The sequence below is a fragment of the Triturus cristatus genome, chromosome 10 (genome assembly GCF_964204655.1).
Source record: "Triturus cristatus chromosome 10, aTriCri1.1, whole genome shotgun sequence".
NCBI classification, from domain to species: domain Eukaryota; kingdom Metazoa; phylum Chordata; class Amphibia; order Caudata; family Salamandridae; genus Triturus; species Triturus cristatus.
The window spans coordinates 506,940,607-506,963,559 of record NC_140593.1 but is presented as its reverse complement, the minus strand read 5'-3'; the positions used below and the strand labels follow the sequence as shown (position 1 = coordinate 506,963,559).

At 43.4% G+C, this 22,953-nt stretch overlaps 1 protein-coding gene across 2 annotated transcripts in view; it reads left to right on the top strand.

Annotated features, from left to right (window-relative positions):
- The window catches only part of UBE3C (ubiquitin protein ligase E3C), a 992,333-nt gene that overhangs the window by 572,239 nt on the left and 397,141 nt on the right, over nucleotides 1-22,953 (top strand). For both annotated transcript variants that reach the window (XM_085631966.1, XM_085631967.1), the window contains exon 16: nucleotides 11,576-11,663. In XM_085631966.1, the coding sequence (XP_085488092.1) occupies nucleotides 11,576-11,663 (88 nt within the window). The remainder of the gene's footprint in view (nucleotides 1-11,575; nucleotides 11,664-22,953) is intronic.

Here is a 22,953-nt window from a genome sequence, read left to right as displayed (position 1 = left end):
AACTTGTTCATTAAGGGACTTTAACCTCCATTTTGATGACATCTTACACCCAGTCACGTGTGAGCTGGTTGATGGTCTGGAGGCATTTCAACTTAATCGAAAAGTTGGGGTCCCACTCACTCTAAAGGCCATTTACTTGACCACATTTTTTCAAATATCGAGAATCTTTTGGTTGAGATTACTATTCCGGTGCCCTGGTCAGACCATTTCTTGATTCAATTCACCTGGGTTTTACAGGCTGCTATCACGCCGGCTGTGAAAACCAGAAGACAGGTTCGCACATGGTCCAAACTTCCAACAGAGTCCTGGGTGTTAACTCTTTAAAACATCAGACCATTACCTGATTTAAATCCCACCATTGCTAATCATAAGGTTAATGAGTGGCTCAAATCATCATTAGATACTGTTCTCCCTAAAAAATTGATCTCTAATAAGTTAGGAGCTAATCTAAATGCTTTGTATTCCCCCATGCTTTGTGAGCTTAAGCAATCCTGCAAAAGACTTAAGAGACGTTGGATAAAGGACTTCTCAGCGGTTAATAAAGTTAAATACAGGGAGGCCATAAAAGCCTACAAAGAGGAAATTAAGTCTTCTCAAGCTCTCTATTATGAAGAGAGAATCATATCTGGATCCAATTCTCCGCGCAAAATATTTTGCATTGCAAAATCTCTTCTCAAACCTCCGCTGCCCCCTATCGTATTTGACGAAATTTTAACTTGCTGCAATCGAATGGCAGAGTTTTTCTTTAACAAAATACAAGAGATATATACATCTTTTCCTCAGGTCACAGCCCAACAAAATGTACCTCCTGTGGATAATGGTTCTCAAATTAGAGAATGCTCTCTGGAGGAAATTCCTCCTCTGGACCCAATATCACTGCGAGGTATTTTCAACCTATTAAAATCTGGCTCCCCCACAGACCCTGTCCCTCCGATCATTCTGAATCAAGTTATTGATACCGTGTCCCCAGCTATTCTGGAACTGATTAATGCCTCTTTCGTGACAGGACTTGTCCCCCTCTTCCCCTGGAAACGCGCAATGGTTAAAGCACTTCTTTAAAAAAAAAAAAAAAATTGGGATCCAGAGGTGTTGGGTAACTACCGTCTGATTTCATTACTGCTAGGTATTAGTAAAGTTGATGAAAAGAATGTTAATTCTGCTCTCTCTGCATTCTTGGAGAGATACAACTGTCTCCATCCTTCACAGACTGGATTTATACTCCAACTAGGCACTGAGACCGCTCTTCTGGCAGTAGTAGAAGAATCCAGAAAACTTTTAGATGGTGGAGGCTGTGCTTCTATTATTCTTTTAGATCTTAGCGCAGCCTTTGACACGGTCCATCATCAGCTGCAGATTCAGAGACTTAGGGATGTGGGAGTGAATGGGAGAGCTTTGAAGTGGTTGCAATCCTTTCTGGAGGACAGGTCCTTTCAAGTTTCCGAAGATGAAAACACCCTTGAACGTATGCTCCTTAGATGTGGTGTTCCTCAGAGATCCTCCCTGAGCCCCACTCTATTCAATGTTTACATGAGCCTTTGGCAGAGGTAGTTAAAACTTTTGGAGTCCAGATTGTTACCTATGCTGATGATACTCAGCTGGTTGTCTCTCTCAACAAGATGGACAATACTGGGCCTGGTCTAGCCTTGTGTCTGGAAAAGGTAGCAATCTGGATGGAACGCTCATACCTGAAACTTAATGGGGCTAAGACTGAGCTGATGATCCTTGGCAAGTCTCCTACTTTGAACGTAGGATCGTTTTGGCCTAGTTATTCTGCCCTATTGTTCAAATAGGGCTATGCGGTCGGATAGTAAACATCTGGCGGCAGTTCCTAAAATTAGAAGATCACGAAGTGGAGGGCATCTCTTTTCTTATAATGTTGCTAAACTATGGAACTTCCTTCCCCTCCAGATTCGTCTTGAGGCCAATTATCTCACCTTTCGAAAACAAATTAAAACCTTTCTGTTTCCCTAATATTGCTCAGAGTTTGTGATTGCACTGCTAGCAGCGCTGGGATGCCTACGGATAACCACGTGCTTAAGAAATGCTCATTCATTCAAGATCAGGAACGGCCAGGCCCAAGTCATCCTTGTGGCTTTGGACTGGGCTCTGAGAGTCTGTCTGGGATTCCAAGCTGTTGAGCATGTCCATCAGTTCTCCTATCAGGCTGCCCCTTCAGGAAGATCTTCTATCGCAGCAGCGGGGGAGGGTTCTCCACCCGAACCTGTCAACGCTACGCCTTCATGCGTGGAGATTCAGCGGAGACTGTTGACAGCTTTTGACCTTCTTCCCAAAGTCTGTAAAGTTATCTGGGCAGCTCAGTTTCCCTCCACCAAAACGGTATACGCCTGACGTTGGAGCAGATTTGTGGCATGGTAACAGCCAAATGGGTTGACCCTTTATCTGCCCTCCTTTCTCAAGTTCTTTTGAATAAACATCTGTTATTCAGCGCCAAGATGCCTCCGGGTGTACGTGCGCTTTACAAATACACGTTATGTTGTTTATCCTTACTCTGACCCACATGGCTCTGCATTGGGTACATTGAAGGGGTATTTATCTGCACTCTCTATTTTTCTGCTGCTGGCAGATCAGCTCTCCCTTTTCAAGTCCCCTATTGTAAATAGGTTCCTTAAAGGGCTCCAGCACATGTTCCCTCAAGTTCCCTTCGTTTTTCCTCAATGGAACCTCAATTTGGTTCTTATTTTTCTTCTGTGTGCTCTTTTGAGCCGCTTCATAAATGTCCTCTCAGGCCCCTAACCATCAAGACGGCCTTCCTGCTTGCAATCACATCTGCCTGGAGTTTAAGTGAACTGCAGGGACTGCCATCTCAGCTTCTTTGCATCTCTTTTTCCCCCAGAAAGACTGGTCCTTTCATCTCAAGCATCCTACTTGCCAAAGGTAGTCACCCCGTTCCCTGGAGGGCAGTCTTTCACCTTGCTTATCTTTTATGCTCTGCCTTATCCCTCTTAAGGAAGAGGAAGACTAGCTCGACCAAAAAAAGAGCGTTTTTGTTCTCCCTTGACCGCACACAACCGTTTCAGGTGGACAATAGGCCTGGGCGGTAAATTCTGTTCCGCTCGCGGAATTTGGGTAATTTCACGTTCTGCGGAGAATGCGTAATTGTTAAAAATTCCACGATCCGCGACTTTGTGGAATTTTTTTCTTGTTCACGCTTTCAAAATGCGTGTTCGCAAGATATTTCCCCCCCGAGCACCCAAACAGCGTTCGCGAACAGGAAAAAAGCATCGCGAACGGTCGGAAGCAGCAATTTCGCGTGTTCGTGGAACTCACTGCATGCTCGTGGAGATTTTTTACTGTTTCGCGGAGCTTTGCGTAGCGCGACTACGCCAATTCCGCCCACCCCTAGTGGACAATCAACTGTTCGTGGGGTATATTGGAGCTAAGAAAGGAAAGGCCATGCCTAAACAAACCCTCTCCCTATGGATTGTGCTCTGCATTAAGATCTGCTGTGCATTGGCAAAGAAACAACCCCCGGAGGGCTTGTGTGCTCATTCCACTAGAGCAAAGGCAGCGACCACTGCTTTAGCTCACGGATTTCCAGTCCCGGATATCTGCCCGATTGCAACGTAGGCTTTGTTGCTCACGTTCGCCAACTATTATTTCCTGGACGTGGGATGGGCACTTTGCAGTACCTTCTAGGCTAAATCGGGTTCGCAGACCCTCCTCCGAGTAGGTATTCCTTGAGTATCTAGTCTAAGGTGAGAAATCTGCAAATAGAAGTCTATCAGATGAACAAGTTACTTACCTTCGGTAACACCTTATCTGGTAGAGACACTATCTAGCCCAAGATTCTCTAACAACCTACCCATCCTCCCTGCTCTCCAAATGGATTTTTAGATACAGGGCTGTTCCCTTTTCAGGGCCCTAGTTTCACATACCAGTTGTCAGTGTTCTTTGTAGCTTCACACACCTTGTGTGGAAAGTCGAGAAAAGAAACTGACGTCAGCACCTTGGGCTGATGCCTATATAGGCACCGGGCGCGTCACTTTTGATGTCGAAAGCGGAAAGCGAAAAATACAATAAAATAAAGGCAGCATGCCTGTAAGAGGCAACAGTTTGTTTAAATGCAGCCACAATGCCAAATCAGTCAGGTTGTATATTTGAATAAACACACCACAGTTCGTTTAGAAATTTCTTTAAATGGAAAAATAAATGTCAGAATAGAATCTCTTACATATGTGGAGTATGCAGAGTTCAAAAACTGATACTGCACTTTTATAAATTCTTGAAGTTGCACACTCCTATCATAGCCTGCAAGCTCTGTCAGTTTATTTATTTTTCCTGCTCATTGAGAAGAATCCTAGAACATAGCAGACTTTATCATAGATCATTTTACTGGGAATTTTTGTAACACTCAATGTCTTTCTACATTTATTAAGTGGGGATTGCATTTCTTTTGCAGTAGGTGCTTTTTCTCCTTTTTTTATCGATGTGTTGCCGCTATAAAAGCCTGTTTCCTCAGTCGCAATGCTTTGATAAGTGCCCATCTAATGAAGGGAGCATAGTTGTGTGTGTTATTTTCCTTGTGGATTTTTCTGGAAATGATAGAATGGAGGGTGACGGTTGGAGAGGGAATTCTAGTCAGAGCAAAGCAGTAGGAGGTTGGATCAGTACATTCTAGGTCCATGAGCTCCTTTGTGGCGGGGAAGCACATCCGGCCATCCCTCTTTTGAGTGGCCTCAGGTCTTTGCTCGCATCACTGTCATTTCTGTTCCTGGTCAGCTTCAAGGCATTCAATGCAAAGATATTTGATGTCAAAGTATTCAGAATTGAGGTTGTTGGATGCTACTCAGATAACCTAAAAGTATTCTTCTTGGACTAGATCTCTCAATGTTGCCCCCTAAGGTTTCACCTTTCACGTGCTTTGCAGTAAGGATTTATACTGCAGTGTCATGTTTGTAACACAGGAGCATGATACTCTATTCCTTCTTTTTCAGAATCACTCCTTAATTGCCACAACTTTCAACTGAGGGTCCTGGTCTTTCCCTGACAATACCTGTTCCTCCTCTCGCCTCACCTATTCCTCCTCCCCTCCCCACTACCAAGAGAGATGACTAGTCTAGCAAAGGCATTTGGGACAGGTCAGTAAATATCTGGAAGATCCCCAGAAGAAAAAGCAGAGCAAAACACATCAGATGACATTGCTTAAGAAAACAAATGATTCCAGAGGCTTATCATCTTCTAGTAAGACCAAAGTAGACAGATGACTTCGTACTTCCTCCTACAGTAGTTTTGCCTCCAGCTATTGTTAACACAGATGATTACTCCTCCGTTGGTACTTGTTCTGCAAGAACATTAAACACTCCATTATCTATGAGCTCTCCAATTTGATATGTGGTTAGCTTCTATGAAGAGCCCAGCAGAGAAGCAAAGAAGTCCTCTGTTAAGGCTTTTCCTCCAGAGTACAAAATTGCTGCAATTTTTAAGACTTTAATCTTAACATCTCCCACCAGACCAGTGATGACTCTAGGTCCTGGTTTTCTAAAGTTAGCTATGCACGCCTTCCGTAACCCCTTTGACATGAAACCAGTTCAAAGACATTTTAAAAATTAATATAAGCTGTGTATCTCAGCAGTTTAATTTTCCTTTACATCCCACCACCAGACATCACAATAATAGCTGCAGCTGATGAATGCTTTATTTCCTTGAGAGTGTTGGGTTCCACCTTGTCTGCTCAGGCAAAAGATCAAGTTTATGGACCAGAAAGTGTACCTAACTGCCACCTCCATGGGAGATGCTAGTTTTTGTGTTCTCATTGATGGATACAGAAATTATCTAAAATGTTACTTAAGGAAAAAATAATCAAATTGGCCAATTGGTTAGTGCTGAAAAATACTATGCAGACCTTGGAGCTCCGAGGTACTGCCATGGTTTTTCCATTAGACGTTCTTTATATCTACTTTTTACATCTATCTCCAAACACTCAGCTGAAAAATCATGAATTGACCCTTCTGTGACTCCTCCGTTTGGTACATATACTGATGAAAAATATAAAGCAAGAAAAAAAAGTCTGACGCTCAAGTATGTGGGTCTTGAAAACTGAAGGGTGCTCCAAAAATGTAGTTTAAAGGTTGAGTTCAGTAAGGTTCCCACATTCCTTTTGCAGAAAAGCAGAGTCAAATATAACACAGACAATATCAAAGACATAGACCTTTTTTTCAAAAGCACTAAATACTCAATTGACTGTACAGACTTCTAGTCAAAGGATAGGTTCCCCATCCAAAACAATGACTCCTCATTCCTCAACCTCTGCTGAGGCACCCTGCTTTGGGTGGGCGCGGATAATAGTTCCGACCATGTCTCCTTATGGCAGTGCATGCCAAAGACAATTGAGCTTCTGGTTAAAAAAAAGGTTCCCCATTCAAAACAATGGCTCCTCATTCTGTAACTTCTGCTGAAACACTTGCTTGGAGGTGGGCGTGGGGAATAGTTCCGACTGTGTTTCCTTATGGCAGAGCATACCAAGGACAATTGGGAGCTTCCTATTGTCAAGAATGGATACAAAGTCCGGTTTCACGCCTTTACCCCCAACATACTACATGTGCCTGGGTCAGCTAGTTCAAAAAGTGCAATCTTTCTTAAAAATAATGCAGTGGAGATTATTCCGAAGCATCAAAAGAACAAGGACATCTGCTCAGCTAATTTTTGGTCCAGAAACAGAGATCAGGTCTGGAATATCATGCAAAGCTAGATCTAAAATTTGCCAACAGATAAGTCAGAAGACAAAAATTCAGGATTCAGATCTCCCCACTTCTACAACACCAAGTTGGGTGGACTCCCTAGATCTGCAAGACACACATTATCACATGCCCGTATGCAAAAATCATGTATGTTCACAAAGCACTATTGTCTGGACAGTTAGGTCCGCAGAGAGGGGCATTTTGCCTGCTTGGTCCGGCAGGACTTTCTGTTTTGAGTCCAGCCACAGACCCACCTCCAAATAGGTACTGCTTTCTATCTATTCAAAAGTTGAAGAATCTGCAGCTAGAAGTCTTGATCGACAACATCACCCTCTACAAAGTTAGCAGTCACTCCCGGCACCCAACCATATACTGGAGTGTGGCTTATCGCTCAACCACCTCTTCTCTCCAATATCTACTAAATGTCAATAACCGTTCCCACTTCGCAATGCATATGTACCATTTTAGACTTTTAAGGATTGTTATAAAACGGTATATTCAACAAATACTTTTATAAGAATATTTTGTCCAGTGGGACATCATTGAGTGATACTTGAGGATTAAGTACTCCCCTTGAGTTTATCATGGTTATCTAGGTCTTTGCATGTTCACAAATAAAGGCTTACATTGGCAGTAAACGCTAAAATCATCCAAAATGTTCTGCGTGCCTGCCCTCATTCTAGATAACAAAATGTCTTGGTCAGAGAACAAAAATATATGGATGATTTCACCCGCTAAATGGGTTGCATCATTCTGTGCTGTCTGGCATTTCGATACCTCCGCCCCGTAGTTTGCAATACCAGAGCAGAGCCATAAGACATGCAAAAAATCAGCATTTACACTGCCACATCAAGCACATGTTGGTGCCCTGTCGGAGTAGATAGCATGGAGTCTTCTTGGTGAGAGGTAGGCCATGTGAACGTAAATATATTGTATTTATTTAAAACGTACGTTGACGGAAACCCTCTTTACCGCGTCATGGACTCCTCACTAGCCTACCTTTCTGTTGCTTATTGCTGAATTTGGGTGTTAAACTGGTACTAAGAGATGCAAACAGTGCCCAGACAGTGTTAACAAGTTTAATAATGACAAAAGAATGAAGTAGTACTATCACAAAATTTGCCTCATTGAGCTGCTTAATTTGCCTTTTTGTGCTGTATAATTTTCTCAACCCAGCTGCATTCTTTGGCCCACTCCTGCTGCATAATTCCAGTGGCCCTGGATATGGCATGACCATTATCAGTCATCAGATGTTTAATTAAGTTCCACATATCCCTCCTTCTGCTGTTTTCCTTTTGGTGTGTGGTCCAGCTTTAATTTTTAATAATAACGTTTTGGGGGGGTTGGGGGGGAGGAATACCTCAAAAGGACTCTAAATTTCCCCTCTGCCATTGGGTAGCTATCCCACTCCAAGGAGTTGTCATTGAAGTTAGATTTTCCAAGGTTTTCCAAGTGTGGGGATCACTTTTTTATTTGGTTTTCAGGTGGTGCTCTTTTAGGTTTGACTGGAAAATTCAGATTTCTGGTCATATCATATTGAGGAGTTTTTAAGATACCTCGATGGAATGATACCTTGCAAACATTGAGTAAGTTTTATTGTTGGATCAGTCAATCTCCTGTGAATGGATATTTGACAGTGTTGCCCTCTTCTGTCTCCATCTTGACTCTTGGGATCCCACTCTCTGTTTTTCTGGTTGGAACAGTGAAAAACAGACATTGATACAAGACTGGTACTGCTGGCCATAGAGTAGGGGCTACCTCCAATTCATGTCCCTCCCAGTGACACCCCTCCTGAACAGGGTGGTGCAGAAGGTAGGAATTCTTACTGCTGCTGTATCTCACCAGGAATGGCGTGTCAGGCAGCAGCAGCAAGATGCCTTAAGGTGGAGCTGCTGTTGCTCTTCTGCCACTCTGTTCCTTCTTCTCTAGGTTGAGAGCGGAGATTTCTGCTATATTGTGGGAAGTATCAAGGTAAAGCCCTCCTCCCTGACAGCTCTATCTTACCTCTAACTCACATTTTGGAGGTGGTACTGATCAGAGAGGGGTTCTGTCTGGGAAGAACGTGATAACCTTGCGGGGTCGTTACTCTCAAGTGCTGTTGTGCCTCGGGCCATGGTTCAGGCTGCGACTCTACCCGCTTCATCACCTTGGGCTGCGGTGCAACCTGCGGAGCCCCCAGCTGCGCCTCCTTCTTCTCGGGTCATCGCGGTGCTGCATGACAGCCCGCTGTTTCAGTATCACGGTTACACTCTGCGACGCTTATGTCTAGTCAGGCACACAGCAGTACATAGTAGGAACACCGCAGCTCCAGTTTTGGAGCTGCGGCTTCCAGTACTTCTATGGGGCATATTTTCACTCACCTTTTGTTTTGCACATTTTACTGCGACTTCCAGTATATCCTCCTGGTGACATCTTGTCACTACTTCTTCCCATGAGTCTTCAGTCCTTTTTCCCAGAGGGCCTTAAGAAGGTTCTTTGTTTTACCCTTTCCCAGATGATGACCTTTCCTATTCCTTGCGTTTCCTTTGCCCTGTCCAAGATGGCAACTGCTTATTTCCTGTTACATCACTTCCTGCCTATGGGTATTTAAGGGGCTGAATCCTTCATTTCCTTGCGTTGCATCACTCCTTGCTCCTACTGGTGTGACCTCTCTCTTGTTGGTAACCTTTCCTCTTGTTTGGTGTATTTTTGCTTCCTGTTGGCATACTTTTGTTTCTGATTGGCGCTTACTGTTCCAGTTTGGATTCCTTGAAGCCTTCTACTCTTAATTGGAATTCTTGCCTTCTATTCTCCACTCCTTGCTTGTTTTTGCTCTTATTTGTGCGTTCTTTCCTTCCTTTCCATTCCTGGAGTCTCCGCCCTCAGCAGAGATTTTTCCCTAAGGGAATTTTTCCTCTTGGGACTCCTTTTGGAAGGCACAGTCTGCTCTAGCATTTCATTGTCATCAGCACCGTGGCTACCAGAAAGGGTTGCCCTTACCTTGGACAGACCAGAACCCTCAGGAACTGAAGTCGAGAACCTCTCCAACACGACAGAACTAGTAAGAACATTACAAGACTTGACAAGTGCCTCCTACAATCAGAAAAGTAACGGTGCTGGGAGAACAGCTACAACTATTTTTCCTTTCTCGTTTTGGGACGACAAAGTGGGGTAACCTTCAGTGAGGAGCATGCATGGAGAGAATTCTTTGAATGAAAACCACAACCTCTATTCCTCCCCCGTCCAGCACATGTGTAAGATTTCTTGTGTACCATATGATAACATGGCACTGAATCAGTTAAGATGAGAGACATTTAAGGATTACCAGGCAATGGTAATCTGTGTCTGAGCTGACTCTATATTCTGGAATTCAAAGATAAACGCAAACAAATTATGTTTGTACCTGAACATGCCATGGCTGTAGCTAGGCATACAAAGATATACCTGCTTTTCTGTGTCTCTGCATCAGAACATGGGCTGCAATTGTTTGCATTACTAGACATGCGCTTAATTGTTTGAGGCCTGTGATGACTAAACCTGAGCATGCATGGCTAGAAGTGGGCTTGTGAGACTGTGTTGGATCATATAGCACTGTATGTGGTCATCTGAAACTACAGCTGGTAATGCTAAACTATACCTGAGCCTTTCAGACATCACCAAACACGATTGTGAGTTGCCATATGATGCTGCACCTTGCATTTTCTTTGCTTGGCGTAGGTTTGCTCTGCCTGGATGTATAAAGCTTTATCATCCCTTATATAACTAAATTCTTTAACATTATATATTTGTACTGAGTCTGTAACATTAAATTTGATTCTTATTTTGGTTATCGATTGTATGTCGGACCTGTTGTTCATTTCTGTTGTGCTATTCTGTCAGGGTCTTCTATAAATAGATATTGTATATCAGCAACATCAGCTTCAGTACAGTTTTTCTTTTGGGGTACTACTTTTCCTCTTTGTATCGAGTAAACTTTTTCTTTTTTTTTTTTTTACATTTTACTGCACATAAAAACTCCATACAGACATGGGCCTACAACCACCGGGGCCGGCCGCTAATATATACATGTTCGACATCGTCAAGGAAGAAATAGGCCCCCTGGGGCTCAGCCGAATTAACAAATTACCGAGTGCACCTCAGAGGTTGTCAGGATACAGAACTTTTAGAAATACAAACAAAAAAGGAAAAATAAAAGAACACCAAAAAGCAAGGCGGAAACCATCAAAAAAGGGCGTCCAACCACGGCCGGGGGATCACACAGTACCTACTCCACCCTCGGGTGGTCAATGAGGGTGATCGAGGGTGTATCGAGTAAACTTGAGCTTTAGTAGTTTCTTAATGACACGGACATGGTTGTTGTAAAAGAAATGTATACCAAGAAAAGCAATGTACCCCCTTGCAATTAGTAATGTGTGCAGTGTCACTTTTCTGAAGCGGTCTTTCAAAGCGGTTACTGCAAAGTTAATACTCCTACCTGGCTGTTAACGCTGGAACTGCTTTCTTCAAATTAACTTTCGTTTCTCGAATTTTGATCAATGGGAAATAGTATTGTGAATGTAGAGTTTAATATACTGTGGCTCCTAAAATGGAACAGAGATTACAATCCATCCTTTTTGAGTATGAACTTGTATCATTTTGACTGAAAGTAATGATGGTGGCAGCCTTGGTTTCAAATTGATGAGTAATACATTTTCCTAGACCTGATGGGAAATCTTTCATCTTTATGATTCAAATTCCTGGTAATTTTTGTGAAAAAATTCAATTTAAAAAAAATCCCCAAAAATCCATTACACATAAGGTTTATAACTGATTTAATTGAATCACTTTTTTTTTTTTTTTTTTTAAATGCATGTAACTTTTGGCTTACCATCAGACTAACAAATACTTTTCAAAACTAGGTTACCCAACTCTATGTGCCTTCGGCAAGACATGTGTGGCGAGTTAGACGGATGGGAAGAATAGGACCATTACAGTCTACATTGGATGGTAAGAGGCAGCATCGTCCACAGTTTGAATTGATTTTATTTTTAAAATTGATGCTGATGTGTTGTTGATTGCCTTTCATAGGCTACTACACGTTTCTAACGCTTTGGCAGACTATGTAAGCTGATAGAATTTATTTTTAAAGCGCACCGACACCATGAGGTTTCCTGGCACTAAATTTACAGCCAAGGATAAGGGAAGAAAGCTAAATTAACCTAGAGTTAACAAATGTAAAAGATTTTCAAAGCTCGCCTAAAAGTCAAATTATTATCCAGTTCCCTGATTTGCAACAGAAGGGAGTTCCAAAGTTTGTGTGTCGGATCGTAGAAGGAGCGGCCACTAAAGTGCAATTTCTGTGCGCGAGACACTTGTAACAGAAGGTGTGTAGACTGCATGGGGTGCTTGGGACTCTAATCTACTAGGACGTTTTTTAAATTGGCTCTTTATAGACCATAACTGATTCTGTTTGCAGTGAGGAGAGCCTTAAACTGCATGCATTGATCAAAATGTAACCTATGTAGAAAGTGATATGCCTCTGAGATGTGGATGAATTTTGAAAGCTTACATACAGTCCAAACAGCTGGGTTCTGAAAAAGCTGCAACTTGATTAGGTACTCAAGGAGACACACAATCAGACTATTAAGGTAGTACAGTCAAGATTAAATCTAGTGCTAGTAATTTGGTAAGAAAGGGAGCAACTTCCTTAGGGTACACAGGGTCAGAAAGTATTAGAAAATAATGGAATTGACATGGGCTGATAGAGAGGAGTCAGAATTGATGGTCAAAAGCAGGAGCTTGGTCTTGATGGCATTGAGTTTCAGAAAATTGTTGTTCAGCCATTGTTGTACGGCCTTCTGCACGTATTTCCGTCCAGACACGGATTTAGGGTTTGTCTAATCTAATATATCCTCAGTATGATCTGAAAAGAATATGGCCTTAAGCTTGAAGGATCTGATGAGCTGGGAGAGAGGGTGGGCAAAGATGTTGAAATGTAAGGGAAATATTGAATGAGGCTGCAGGACTTCACAGTGGATAGCTACCTTGATGGCGGTGTTGGAAACTGTCCCTGATCTGACAGAAATTACTTAAATCACGCAACAAATGTGCTCTGAAATCCATATTTGACCGTGTACTTGATGACTATAGTATAATTAGCTGTATCAAAAGCGATGGAGATCTAACAATATATGGACTGGGATATCTCCATCATTCTGAATTGGCCTTTTTTGCCAGGGTGTGGGAGGATTTAGTCCCATGGACAGGGCAGAAGCCTAGCTTCTGTGGGTCCAAAATGTTGACCTCTTCCAGAAAGTGTGTTAGCTTTGCCTGCACAACCTTTTCCCGGATATTAGTAAAGGCTGGCAGTAGCATGACTGGACATCCCCATCATGTGGGCCCATCAGAGTTGAGATTAACTTTTTTGAAGAGGTTTGAAGGGTATATCATTGCCAATTTCTAGTTCCTTAGAAAAATGTATGTCAGGAATAGGGTTGCTAATTTGGGAAGACTGATACTTCTACCATCTTAATAAATCCACTCTGGTTAGGTTAAAACTAATTCCTTAGAGAATCTCTGCTCAACCACTGGTAGTGTTGGCACTAGCAGTTGCAATACCTCAGCGAAATGCATTTGTTCAAGCAGTACCTAGATTTTTTTAAATCAGAATACAATACAATTCCCAAACCAATTGAGAAAAACAAAATTTAATGAATAAAGAGACATACAGATATTTGCAATTTGATAGTGAAACCTGGACATTATTTAATTTTTAATTTTTCAGCCAAAAAAGTGCCAAGAAAATGTAGAGCGATAATCAAAAGTCACGGTTCGAGAGTAACCACGACATAGGTGCAATTTCAGGCCAACCAAGTAAGACCGTGCAGAGGTCAGGATACACCAGGCTGGTTGTTCCAATCAAAGATTTTACTTTCTGACTTCAAAATCTTCTATTGGAACAAGGACCAAGACAAAACCAGTTTCTAATGGATACTTCTGACTTAAGAATCAAACTTTTCCTCCACACGCGCTTTATAAAACTTTTCAAATAAATAAATAATAAATCACCTTGTGATCACCCCCAGGCACCAGACAGGATCTGGAAAAAGCAGTGCTCCTTTGTGCTGTTAAGTGGTGCTGTGCTACTCCATGTCGATTTTGTTCCACTGTGGAAGTGATAAGGGAGCCACATATATGCACCAGCCATGCGTGTTGGTGTCACTTCCTTGCTTTCTGCACCTACAGCGCATATCCGGAGTTCTCCTGCTCTCTTTATTCTCTCGATAAAGAGGTTTCTTTCCTCTAATTTTTTCTAGTGTGCAAGGGAGTGTGTCACTGCCTAAGATTACAAAGTTTAAACCTTGTAGGGACTGTTGCAAGCACATGTCTGTGATTGAGCTCCAAAAGGTGTGCATCTGTTCCATGGGTTTGGTGCACTACTTCACGGCCTCTGACAATTACACTCGGATGAATCAACGCTCACCCAAGAACATGAAGCAAAGCTCTGTGTGGCAGAACACCAGCAGACTCCACTCTCGAGGTCAAAGTTGAGAGAGCGGACCTGCTCCGACTTCAAAGTTGTACCCGTGACAGATCTTTTGCATGTTTGAAGTCTTTGGGTAAGTTTAGGAAGAAACATCAGAAGTCCAATCACCACTTGGAGAAGGTGAAAGGGCATCATCTTGCCTCCAGGTCTCTCTCCATTTCCAAAGAGGAGCCAAATCAAGCCTTGATCCTAATGCACCAGAGTTCCCCGGTCTGTAGGTGACATCACAGCAGGTCAAATCCTTTTATTAAGCGATGCACTGCATCTGGTTACCTCTGGTGTGCTTTTGGGGCCCTGAGATTCGCAGCGTCCTCCAGTTGAGTTGCTGCCGGAGGATCCATTCCTTGGCGATATTGAGATAACAATGGAGGGATGGGGTGGAGTTTGCCTCACCTTATGATGGAGGCAATTGATATATGGTCCAACAAGATACCAATGGGTTGGACACCTCACCCAGTACTGGGTTGGTTTCCCTCCTGGGCCTGTAACACAGAAAAAGTACACCTTTGCTGCTGATGTCCTTGGTCTTCACCTCTACACTTTGGAGGTAAAACAAATGGGCTCACTGATATCCTTCAGCCTGGCCAGGCACTGACCGAATCTCTTCAGCGAGGGCCTCTCTGACATACTGTTGGGCACTTGGGATAAAACATGTTCTAGCCCTACAGTCAATCAAAAGGTCTCAGTTTGCTATAGAACAGGTCCAGGTGACTGGATTTCTTAACCCAGCATCTAACTCTTGAGAGTTTGATAGTGCTGGCTTCCATCAGCAGAGTCAACCCTAACACCTTTCCGACTTCTCCTGACAGAGTCCAAATTTATCAAAACATTTGGCAAAAGAGTGTTCTCCTTGGTCAGCCTTGCTTTGAGGTTTATCATCGCCTGCTGCCTCCTTAAACGTTACACCCATGCATTTTGGTACATGGTTGGTGAGATCTTACCTGCAGTTCCAGAAGACTTGCGGGCTTCCTTGGCCCAAACTGGTTGGGATGGCCGGGATCCGACTTGATAGTTCCTGCCTGTTTGGTGAAAAGGAAAGTCTTCACCCTGTAAAGTTTTTGGGACAGTCAAACTATTGCATGGTCTTTGGGACTTTTGGTACGAATCCAGCAAGCCCCCAACAGTTTTACCCTTTTTGGGGATATCCCAGCGGCTTGGTGTTTCTACAACTTCAGGCCCCACCACCCGCACAATAGGCCTCCCCTCCATTTCACGGGCGGGACGTGGGCCCAACAGACAACAACCAGGCCCTCGGAGGCAGCGTATATCCCAACCCCTGCCAACAACCTCAAAATGTCTTTAGTGCACCTTTAGTGGCACACTTCCACCAGGTAGGAGGCAGCGTCAGCCATTTCCTTCAGGGCCACCAAAACATTACATCTGGCAGGGGGCTCTTCAAATTATACAAAGGGATACACCCTACAATTCTTTTTTACCCACTGCACCTGCCACCTACATCGGAGCAGCCTTCAGAGGACCATCGATCCATTTTGCACATGGAGATGCAGGCTGTTTTTGGCTAGAGGGGCCCCTTGAGAGGGTACCAGTCTTGGAAGAGGGGACTGGATATTATTCCCACTACTTCCTTATGCAGAGGAAGGACTTTCAGTTTGCTGTGAATCCTTTCAGGCTCACCAGGGCCCCTTGTGTGTTCACAAAGGTGATGGCAGTGGTTGCTGCACATCTTTGGAGGTACCAGTCTTCTCTTACCTCAATGACAACTATGAAGGTTGGCTTGTCGCAGTCTGTCATGGACCACCTCTGGGTGGCAAGAACATCTTCACATCGTTTGGCTCTCAGTCAGCAGCCTGCTGAAGTTATATCTGTCTCATTCAAAGAGGTTCCCTTTTATCTGTGCCATCCTAGATACGGTGCACTTTTGGTCCTTTCCTACAGATTGACGAGTCCAAAACATTCGGACTATGATCTTGATATTTCAACCTCTATCCGAGGGCTCAGTGAGGATGACTCTGAAGCTTCCTGTCCTGCTGTTCTCCTGCATTCTGCTTGCCGACCATGCCAGATGTCACATGCAAGCTCTGCGGTAGATCTGAAGTTTGAGTGGGCCCAGCACCAGGGGAACCTTTTAGACTTTTTTTCCAGGTGTCTGAGGAGACTGCAAAAGATCGGCAGTGTAGGCTGCTCGACCACAATTGGGCCAGCGGCAGACCTTTCTCCCTACCCTATCCAAAGTATACGGTGGTCACGGACAAATTGCTCCTTTTTAAGGGAAAGGCCTTCTAGGAGAAAGGTGGAGATCAGAAAACTCTTGTCTCTGGCAGAGACCCGCCTCCACATCAATTTGATGAATTTGTGGGTGATTCGCTTCGCTTTGCAGGCTTTACTGCCCATCATCAAAGGAAGGTTGGTGCAGGTTTCCAAGGACACCACCACCACCATGTGGTATTGCAACAAGCAGGGAAGGGTGTGGTCCTGGGTGCTGTACCAGGAGGGTCTGTGCTTCTGGAACTGGAGGAATCTCAGAGCATTTTCCTGTGGTTCACCATTTGGGAGGATCTTTAAATGCCTGGGTGTAGGAGCTCCGTCTGTGGCACCTAGCAGATCACAAATGCCAGTTACATACTGAGGTAGTGCAGGGCATCTTCCGACAATGGGGAGAAGCCTGACTGGAGCTTTATGCCACTGTTGAGAATGCGCATTGTCAAAACGTCTGCTTGTTGGAGTTCCCAAGAAAGCTCTCTCCAGGAGACACATTCCAGCAAGAGAGGAACAACAGACACCTGTACACCTTTCCTCTTCTGCCTCTCCTGCCCCTAGTTCTGAGAAGATCAGGAATGACTGGGCCCAAATCATCTTAGTGACTCTCGATTGGGCCAGGAGAGTGTAATACAGAGATCTTCTGGAGATGAACATCTGCCTTCCAGTTAGGCACATTTTTCAGTAGATCTTCTGTTGCAGTAACACGGGATGGTTTTTCACCTAAACCTGCGCAATCTACACCTCCATATTTGGAGATTGAGCGGCGACAGTTGACTGCGTTTGCTCTACCAGATGAGGTTATGGATATGATCCTCATGACCAAGCATCGTCTGCAAAATCCATTTAAGCCAGGCAGTTGGGACAAATTTGTGGTCTGGTGTGGAGTCCACTATACAGCCCCCTTACAAACCAAACTGTTGGTTGTTTCATTGTTTATTTTGTCTTTGGCCCAGCAAGGTCCTGCGCTTTGCACTGTTAAAGGGTAATTGTCAGCCCTTTCTTGCAGAGAGTTTTCTTTTTCTTGTTTTCCAGTTTGTCCTCGACCCAACAAACCATTAGCATAGTTTCTGGTGTGACACAAATACCTCCTGCCCTTAATATATACCCTCTGGCGTCTAGAGCACAATAAACCCATTGATATTGTTTGGAATTCAATGCTGTACCACATTTGCTAGGTTGCTGCAAAAACATCCACAGAACTCTTCCCATTTGCCTATACTCAATCCAAGCTGGTGCACATTTGCCTATACTCAATCCAAGTTGGTGCACACAAATTGTTTCTAGCCGCGTTACATTATCAAGCGGTGTACCGAGCACAAGCTCCACTCTTAACTGTCCAGAGCTATTACAGGTGGTCCTGTGTGTTTCATTGGGGAGAATATGGTTGTAGTGTGTCCTACGTGGTAAAAGATGGGTGTGATGGAAGAGCCCCTAATTGCTGTTGGATCAAGTTGTTGTGAAGATGTCCCAGTTGGTATGCACTTGAATGATTAATAGCATATGTGAGAAGTGTTAGCACATATTTATTTTATTATACCATAACTGGTCAATGAATCATTGCATGCTGCATGTGTACCCCTTTGTCAGAGGAGGGATATCTTGATTACAACAGCTGAATTGTGATCCAAATCCCTCAAAGGTTTTAAACCTGAAGTGCCATGTTTTGATGTCTGGAAGGCCGGGAGGTTGGTCTTTCATTTTGTAATGGACCTGGGAAGGAATTCAATAGGTGGCTTTGAATCATGACATTTTATCTTGTAATAGTGTGTTAGATTGGGGACTTTGACTAGGATGTTGGGTTTGGAATTTACATTGCAAAAAACTTAGTCCAATTTCTTTGACCGCCCAGGCAACTAATTATAACACTTTAGATGTGGTCTTGTGAGACATTGCAAGAAAATGAAGGCATTCTATAGTTTAAAATATTGGAACAGCCAAAATGCAGAATTAGATTTTGCAATTCGTTGTAGAGGGATTTAATTTCTCCTGTCTAAAGCCTGTTATCCTATTTCTGGTGCTAGAGTACCACAGTGGCTGTAGCAAGAACCCTGATGGGAAAAGCTAGGTGAGAAAAGATTTGTCTTAGGGTTGTGGGCATATTAATAGATGATTTTACTGCAGAACCGTTTGGGACTTCATGTCAGGCTTGTGTTATTCCTCAGATCTTTATGGTTTCTTATGACGGAGGTGTCTGTCCTAGATATGTGATCTAGGCTAGAATATTTTGTGAGAGTGACTAGTTTTCACATCTGAAGATTTCAGTTTTTTTCTATTCGGTTTAATGTGATTGACAGTCATCCAATTTTTAAAAGTGGTCAAGCAAGGTGCCATCCTTGAGGACATGGTCTTGTTGAAGTTCTGGAACTTGAAGATGCTCAGTGTGTCATCTGTGCAATTGAAACAAGTGAGATTAAAGGATTGAATAAACTCGGGGAGAGTGCTAAGCTGTTAAAGAGTAGAGTGCAATGGATGAGCCTTTAAGGTACAGCTGTATCCTGGCAGTAATGTTCAGAGTTGTATAGGATTAAAAAAATTATGTGATTTATAATTTGCCAGGAAGGAGGCTATCCAGTCCAAGGCTTTGTCCTTAATACCAACATTCTGGGGGGTGGTCAATATTGTTAGGTAATGGACGCTGTTGAATGCAGCTAGGTCCAATGGCACGAGCCTTGAAGAAATCTGTAAACGGCATACCTGTAATCTGATTCTTCCGATCACTATAATCTTCCACATCAACCCGGTCTCGAAGTCCAGGTGTGCCCATTAAATCAGAATTGAGTTTCCATGGCAAGAGGAACTGCTCCTGGTCAGAGATTGCCACACAACAACATCTAGAGCCTCATTTCTCCTAATAATATACATCCTGTTTGAATCCACATTGACCAGTTGTCACTCATAGGTTGACCAGATGTTCGACATCGGACAATCTTTGTTCTTTCTTTTCTCTCCCATGAATTGATACATGGGAAACAACTGCTCACAGCTGTAAGCTGAGCGCTATCACTTACAGCATGGTGCCTGAGCCGGCTAACCAGCTTGCCTGGATTCAACACTGTTTCAGTACTTACAACTGCGATAAACTACAAAGTGATGTGAGCCATGCTTGAATTTATCTCCGGCACTGGCGATTGCTCAACCCTGAATTTCAGTCCATCACTTTTTGCTTATTGTTCCACTCTGGACAGAGACCAGCCTACAAATCAGTCTTAGTCATGTTGCACTGGGAACAGTCAAAGAAGAATTGAGGATGTAAGCAACACTTGAAACTTTTAGGTCTCGCCTAGCGTTGCAGCGCGAAGGCGCTGCCATCGCTTTGCAAGGCATGCAGTATATACTGTAGTGTGGAAGCTTTATGGAAGCTCCGCCCACTCTCTGCCCATTGGCTTCTGTCTTAAATGCTGCCTTCCGATTGGTTTGAGGCGTGTTAGTCCGTCCTCATTCATCACTTGTATCCTTCCAAGGCTATTGGCCCCTTTACTCCTGACACTATTTTCTTTTAGGTCTCGCCTAGCGTTGCGACGCGAATGTGCTGCCATTGTTTTGCGAGACATGCAGTATATACTGTAGTGTGGAAGCTTTGTGGAAGCTCTACCCACTCTCTGCCCATTGGCTTTTGTCTTAAATGCTGCCTTCCAATTGGTTTGAGGCTTGTTAGTCCCTCCTCATTCATCATTTGTATCCTTCCACGGCTATTGGCCCCTTTACTCCTAACACTATTTTCTTACCTGTCTCCCCACCCCACCGCTCCCCTCCCTCAGTCTGTGACTTCTCACCCTCCCCCCCACTCCCGTTCGTGTTTTCTTGCCTGCCGGCACTTCCGTTTTCATCTTTATTATTGCCACCTTGAAATATGCGAGTTCAAGATGCGTGCTGTACAAAAACGTCTCGTGTTTAATGAACTAGCTTTTAATGTTACTCTAAATATAATAAGACCCTAGGCAACATTCGGGGTATGCATGGCAACTGACGCCTCCTAGTTCACAAATGGCATTGTTGTCGGGCAGGAGGAGCGGCAGTGTTTTAACTCATGCTTAAAATAAGCACTTTTAATAACTTCCTCTCAATTCAGTGCTATAATCTTGTGTACTGAGGTGACGCGCTAAAGAAATGCACTTTTTTTTTAATTCTGAAGAGACATTATCGCACATTTACATCATGTTTACTGTATGATTAGCATGCCGATCATTTTCGAGGCTCGCCCACTGGCTCGTATACGCTTGGCTCTTCTCCCGCTGGCTCTACCTGTTAATTTAATATATTGGCTCGCGCACCTCTAACAAAGAGAGATGAATGGATACATGACAGTGAGCCCGGTAGATGGTAGAGAAATAGACAGGTGCAGACAAACAGACAAAGTCAGTCTCCATTGCCTCTTTCAATAACCTGGAAATCTGCCGGCAACTCCCGCATGCCCCAACCTCAGCCCCCTCACCTATTCTTAGCAGAAGCGGCAGATTCTGAGCTGTGCCCTGCAGGTGCAGAGGAGCACGGCAGAGTCTGTAGAAGCGCTGGGATCCCTAGCCTCTCCGGGCAGGCACCTAAGCCTTCCGGGTGCCTTCACACTCAGGATAAATGAATACATTTTGTTCTGTGCTTTAGTCGCCCCTCTGTGAGCACTGTCTGGTAGATGAGGCTCTGTGTTAATAAACACATTCAGAGAGGTGGTTGTGCTCAAACAAACAACAGCCACAATACCGTATGTTTTGAACGTCTAGTTAAATACCTGCTCATCAAGTATCTCATTGGCTGATCATTCCATGGCACTACCAAAATTACATTTGGACACATTTCCTCAACTGTAAAACACTCCATTCTATGGGTCATTTAACAGTTCATGGCTTTGGGGTTAGGTAACCTACTTTGGATGCAGTGTAAAAGAGCAAATTCAAAAATTGATGCTATGAAACAAAGCAACCAGTACTAAAACAATGTGAAAACTGACACCCATTCTGGCATTTTGTTTAGTTAATGTCAATTTTCTCATAGATGCAAGTAAAGTACTCTTAATATCATAATGAAATCTGCACACTTTTAACTAATAGCACTGGGCAACCTTTGACAACTAGGCAATGAATACATTTTCATGTACCCCCCGAAGCCCCCCGCCCCCTGGGCAAACTTCATTGCCTTCCAGTGTTTGGGGGATAACTAAGACGCAGGAGAGTGAGTCAAATAGTCTAGAAAATGAAAAAGAACCCGGGATTCGGATTCACATGCTCCGATCCCGATCGCGTAGGTTAGTCTGTAAGCACTACTTTTATTAATGAGTTTCACATTAGTAAAGCACCACGGTGTGCATGTGTGGCAACACTTCACCCATGAGGTACGTGCCAAGCAATTGTTGACACAATCCACACTTTGCGTCTTTTTCAATATATTTATTACGAAGTGCAGGACCTTTCCAAGGGATTTTGCACACTACATACATTCACTCCAAAAATAAAACGTGTAGGTAAAAAACATTGCCATTTACAATGTCAATAGCACTAACTCACAAATGCGAGACCTATTTGCATTGCAAATGCTTGTTTTTTGTGTGTGTACTTGGGCCTTATCAGTGTGGTGCAGGTTGAGTCTTATCGCTCAGAGAGCACGAGACGCATATCTGGGAACACCCATTGCACTTAGACCATTTCTCTGAACTATTTTTAGAGCAGTACCAAGATAAATTTGAATATAGCTGGTCTCACTGACTTCCCTAAAGCATATCTCGCAATTATTCCAGTATTTATCTGTAGGACAGGGGTTGCCAAACTTTTCTGTATTAAGAACTAATTATGTTCAATAAGATGGTCGGCAGTGATCACAGTGCATGAGGTAGGGTTTCCATCCCTAATGTAAAAAAATAAAAAAAATGTTCTCACAATTTGAAATTACTGTATATGGGTAATACATAAAAGCTATAGCTGCAATTCCCATGGCACTAAGATAATATCAGTAATAAACCTCTCCAACTCAGTATTAGCTTTAAATACCTCTTGAAAATTCAACCATTTTTCTCTAAATATCAGCTTATACGTTCTAAAAATACACACATTTTCGTCTTGAATACATGCTTTTGAATGTTGGTAAACATTTAATAATTCAACCAAGCAAAAGCTTCTATATCAGAAATCTTGGCTGCACATGAGCTACTGACAGGTAGCTGGAGAGCTACTGGTAGCTCACGAACTGCTCGTTGGAGACCCCTGCCCTAGGAGTACTTCTAAACCTGGAGCTCATGACTTGAGACCAAATGGGCCTGCTAGGAATCAGCATTACGATACCAAAGGGGATGATGGACGGAGTTCAAACTGGAATGTCATGGTGAGCAAAAAACGATGGATTTAGGCCCAGATCTCTGTACTGGGATGAATGTATAACATTGTTCTGCATTCTTTCCATCAACTGTTGTTTTTGCATTTGTCACCCCGAGTGGGACGGGTATGCCCAGACGTGGGTCTCGTGCTCTCCATGCCACTGGAATCAAGCTATCCTGGCTGAAGAGGAGTGAAACCCCAAAACCGGTTCTAGGATGCTTGTTTCCAGTCC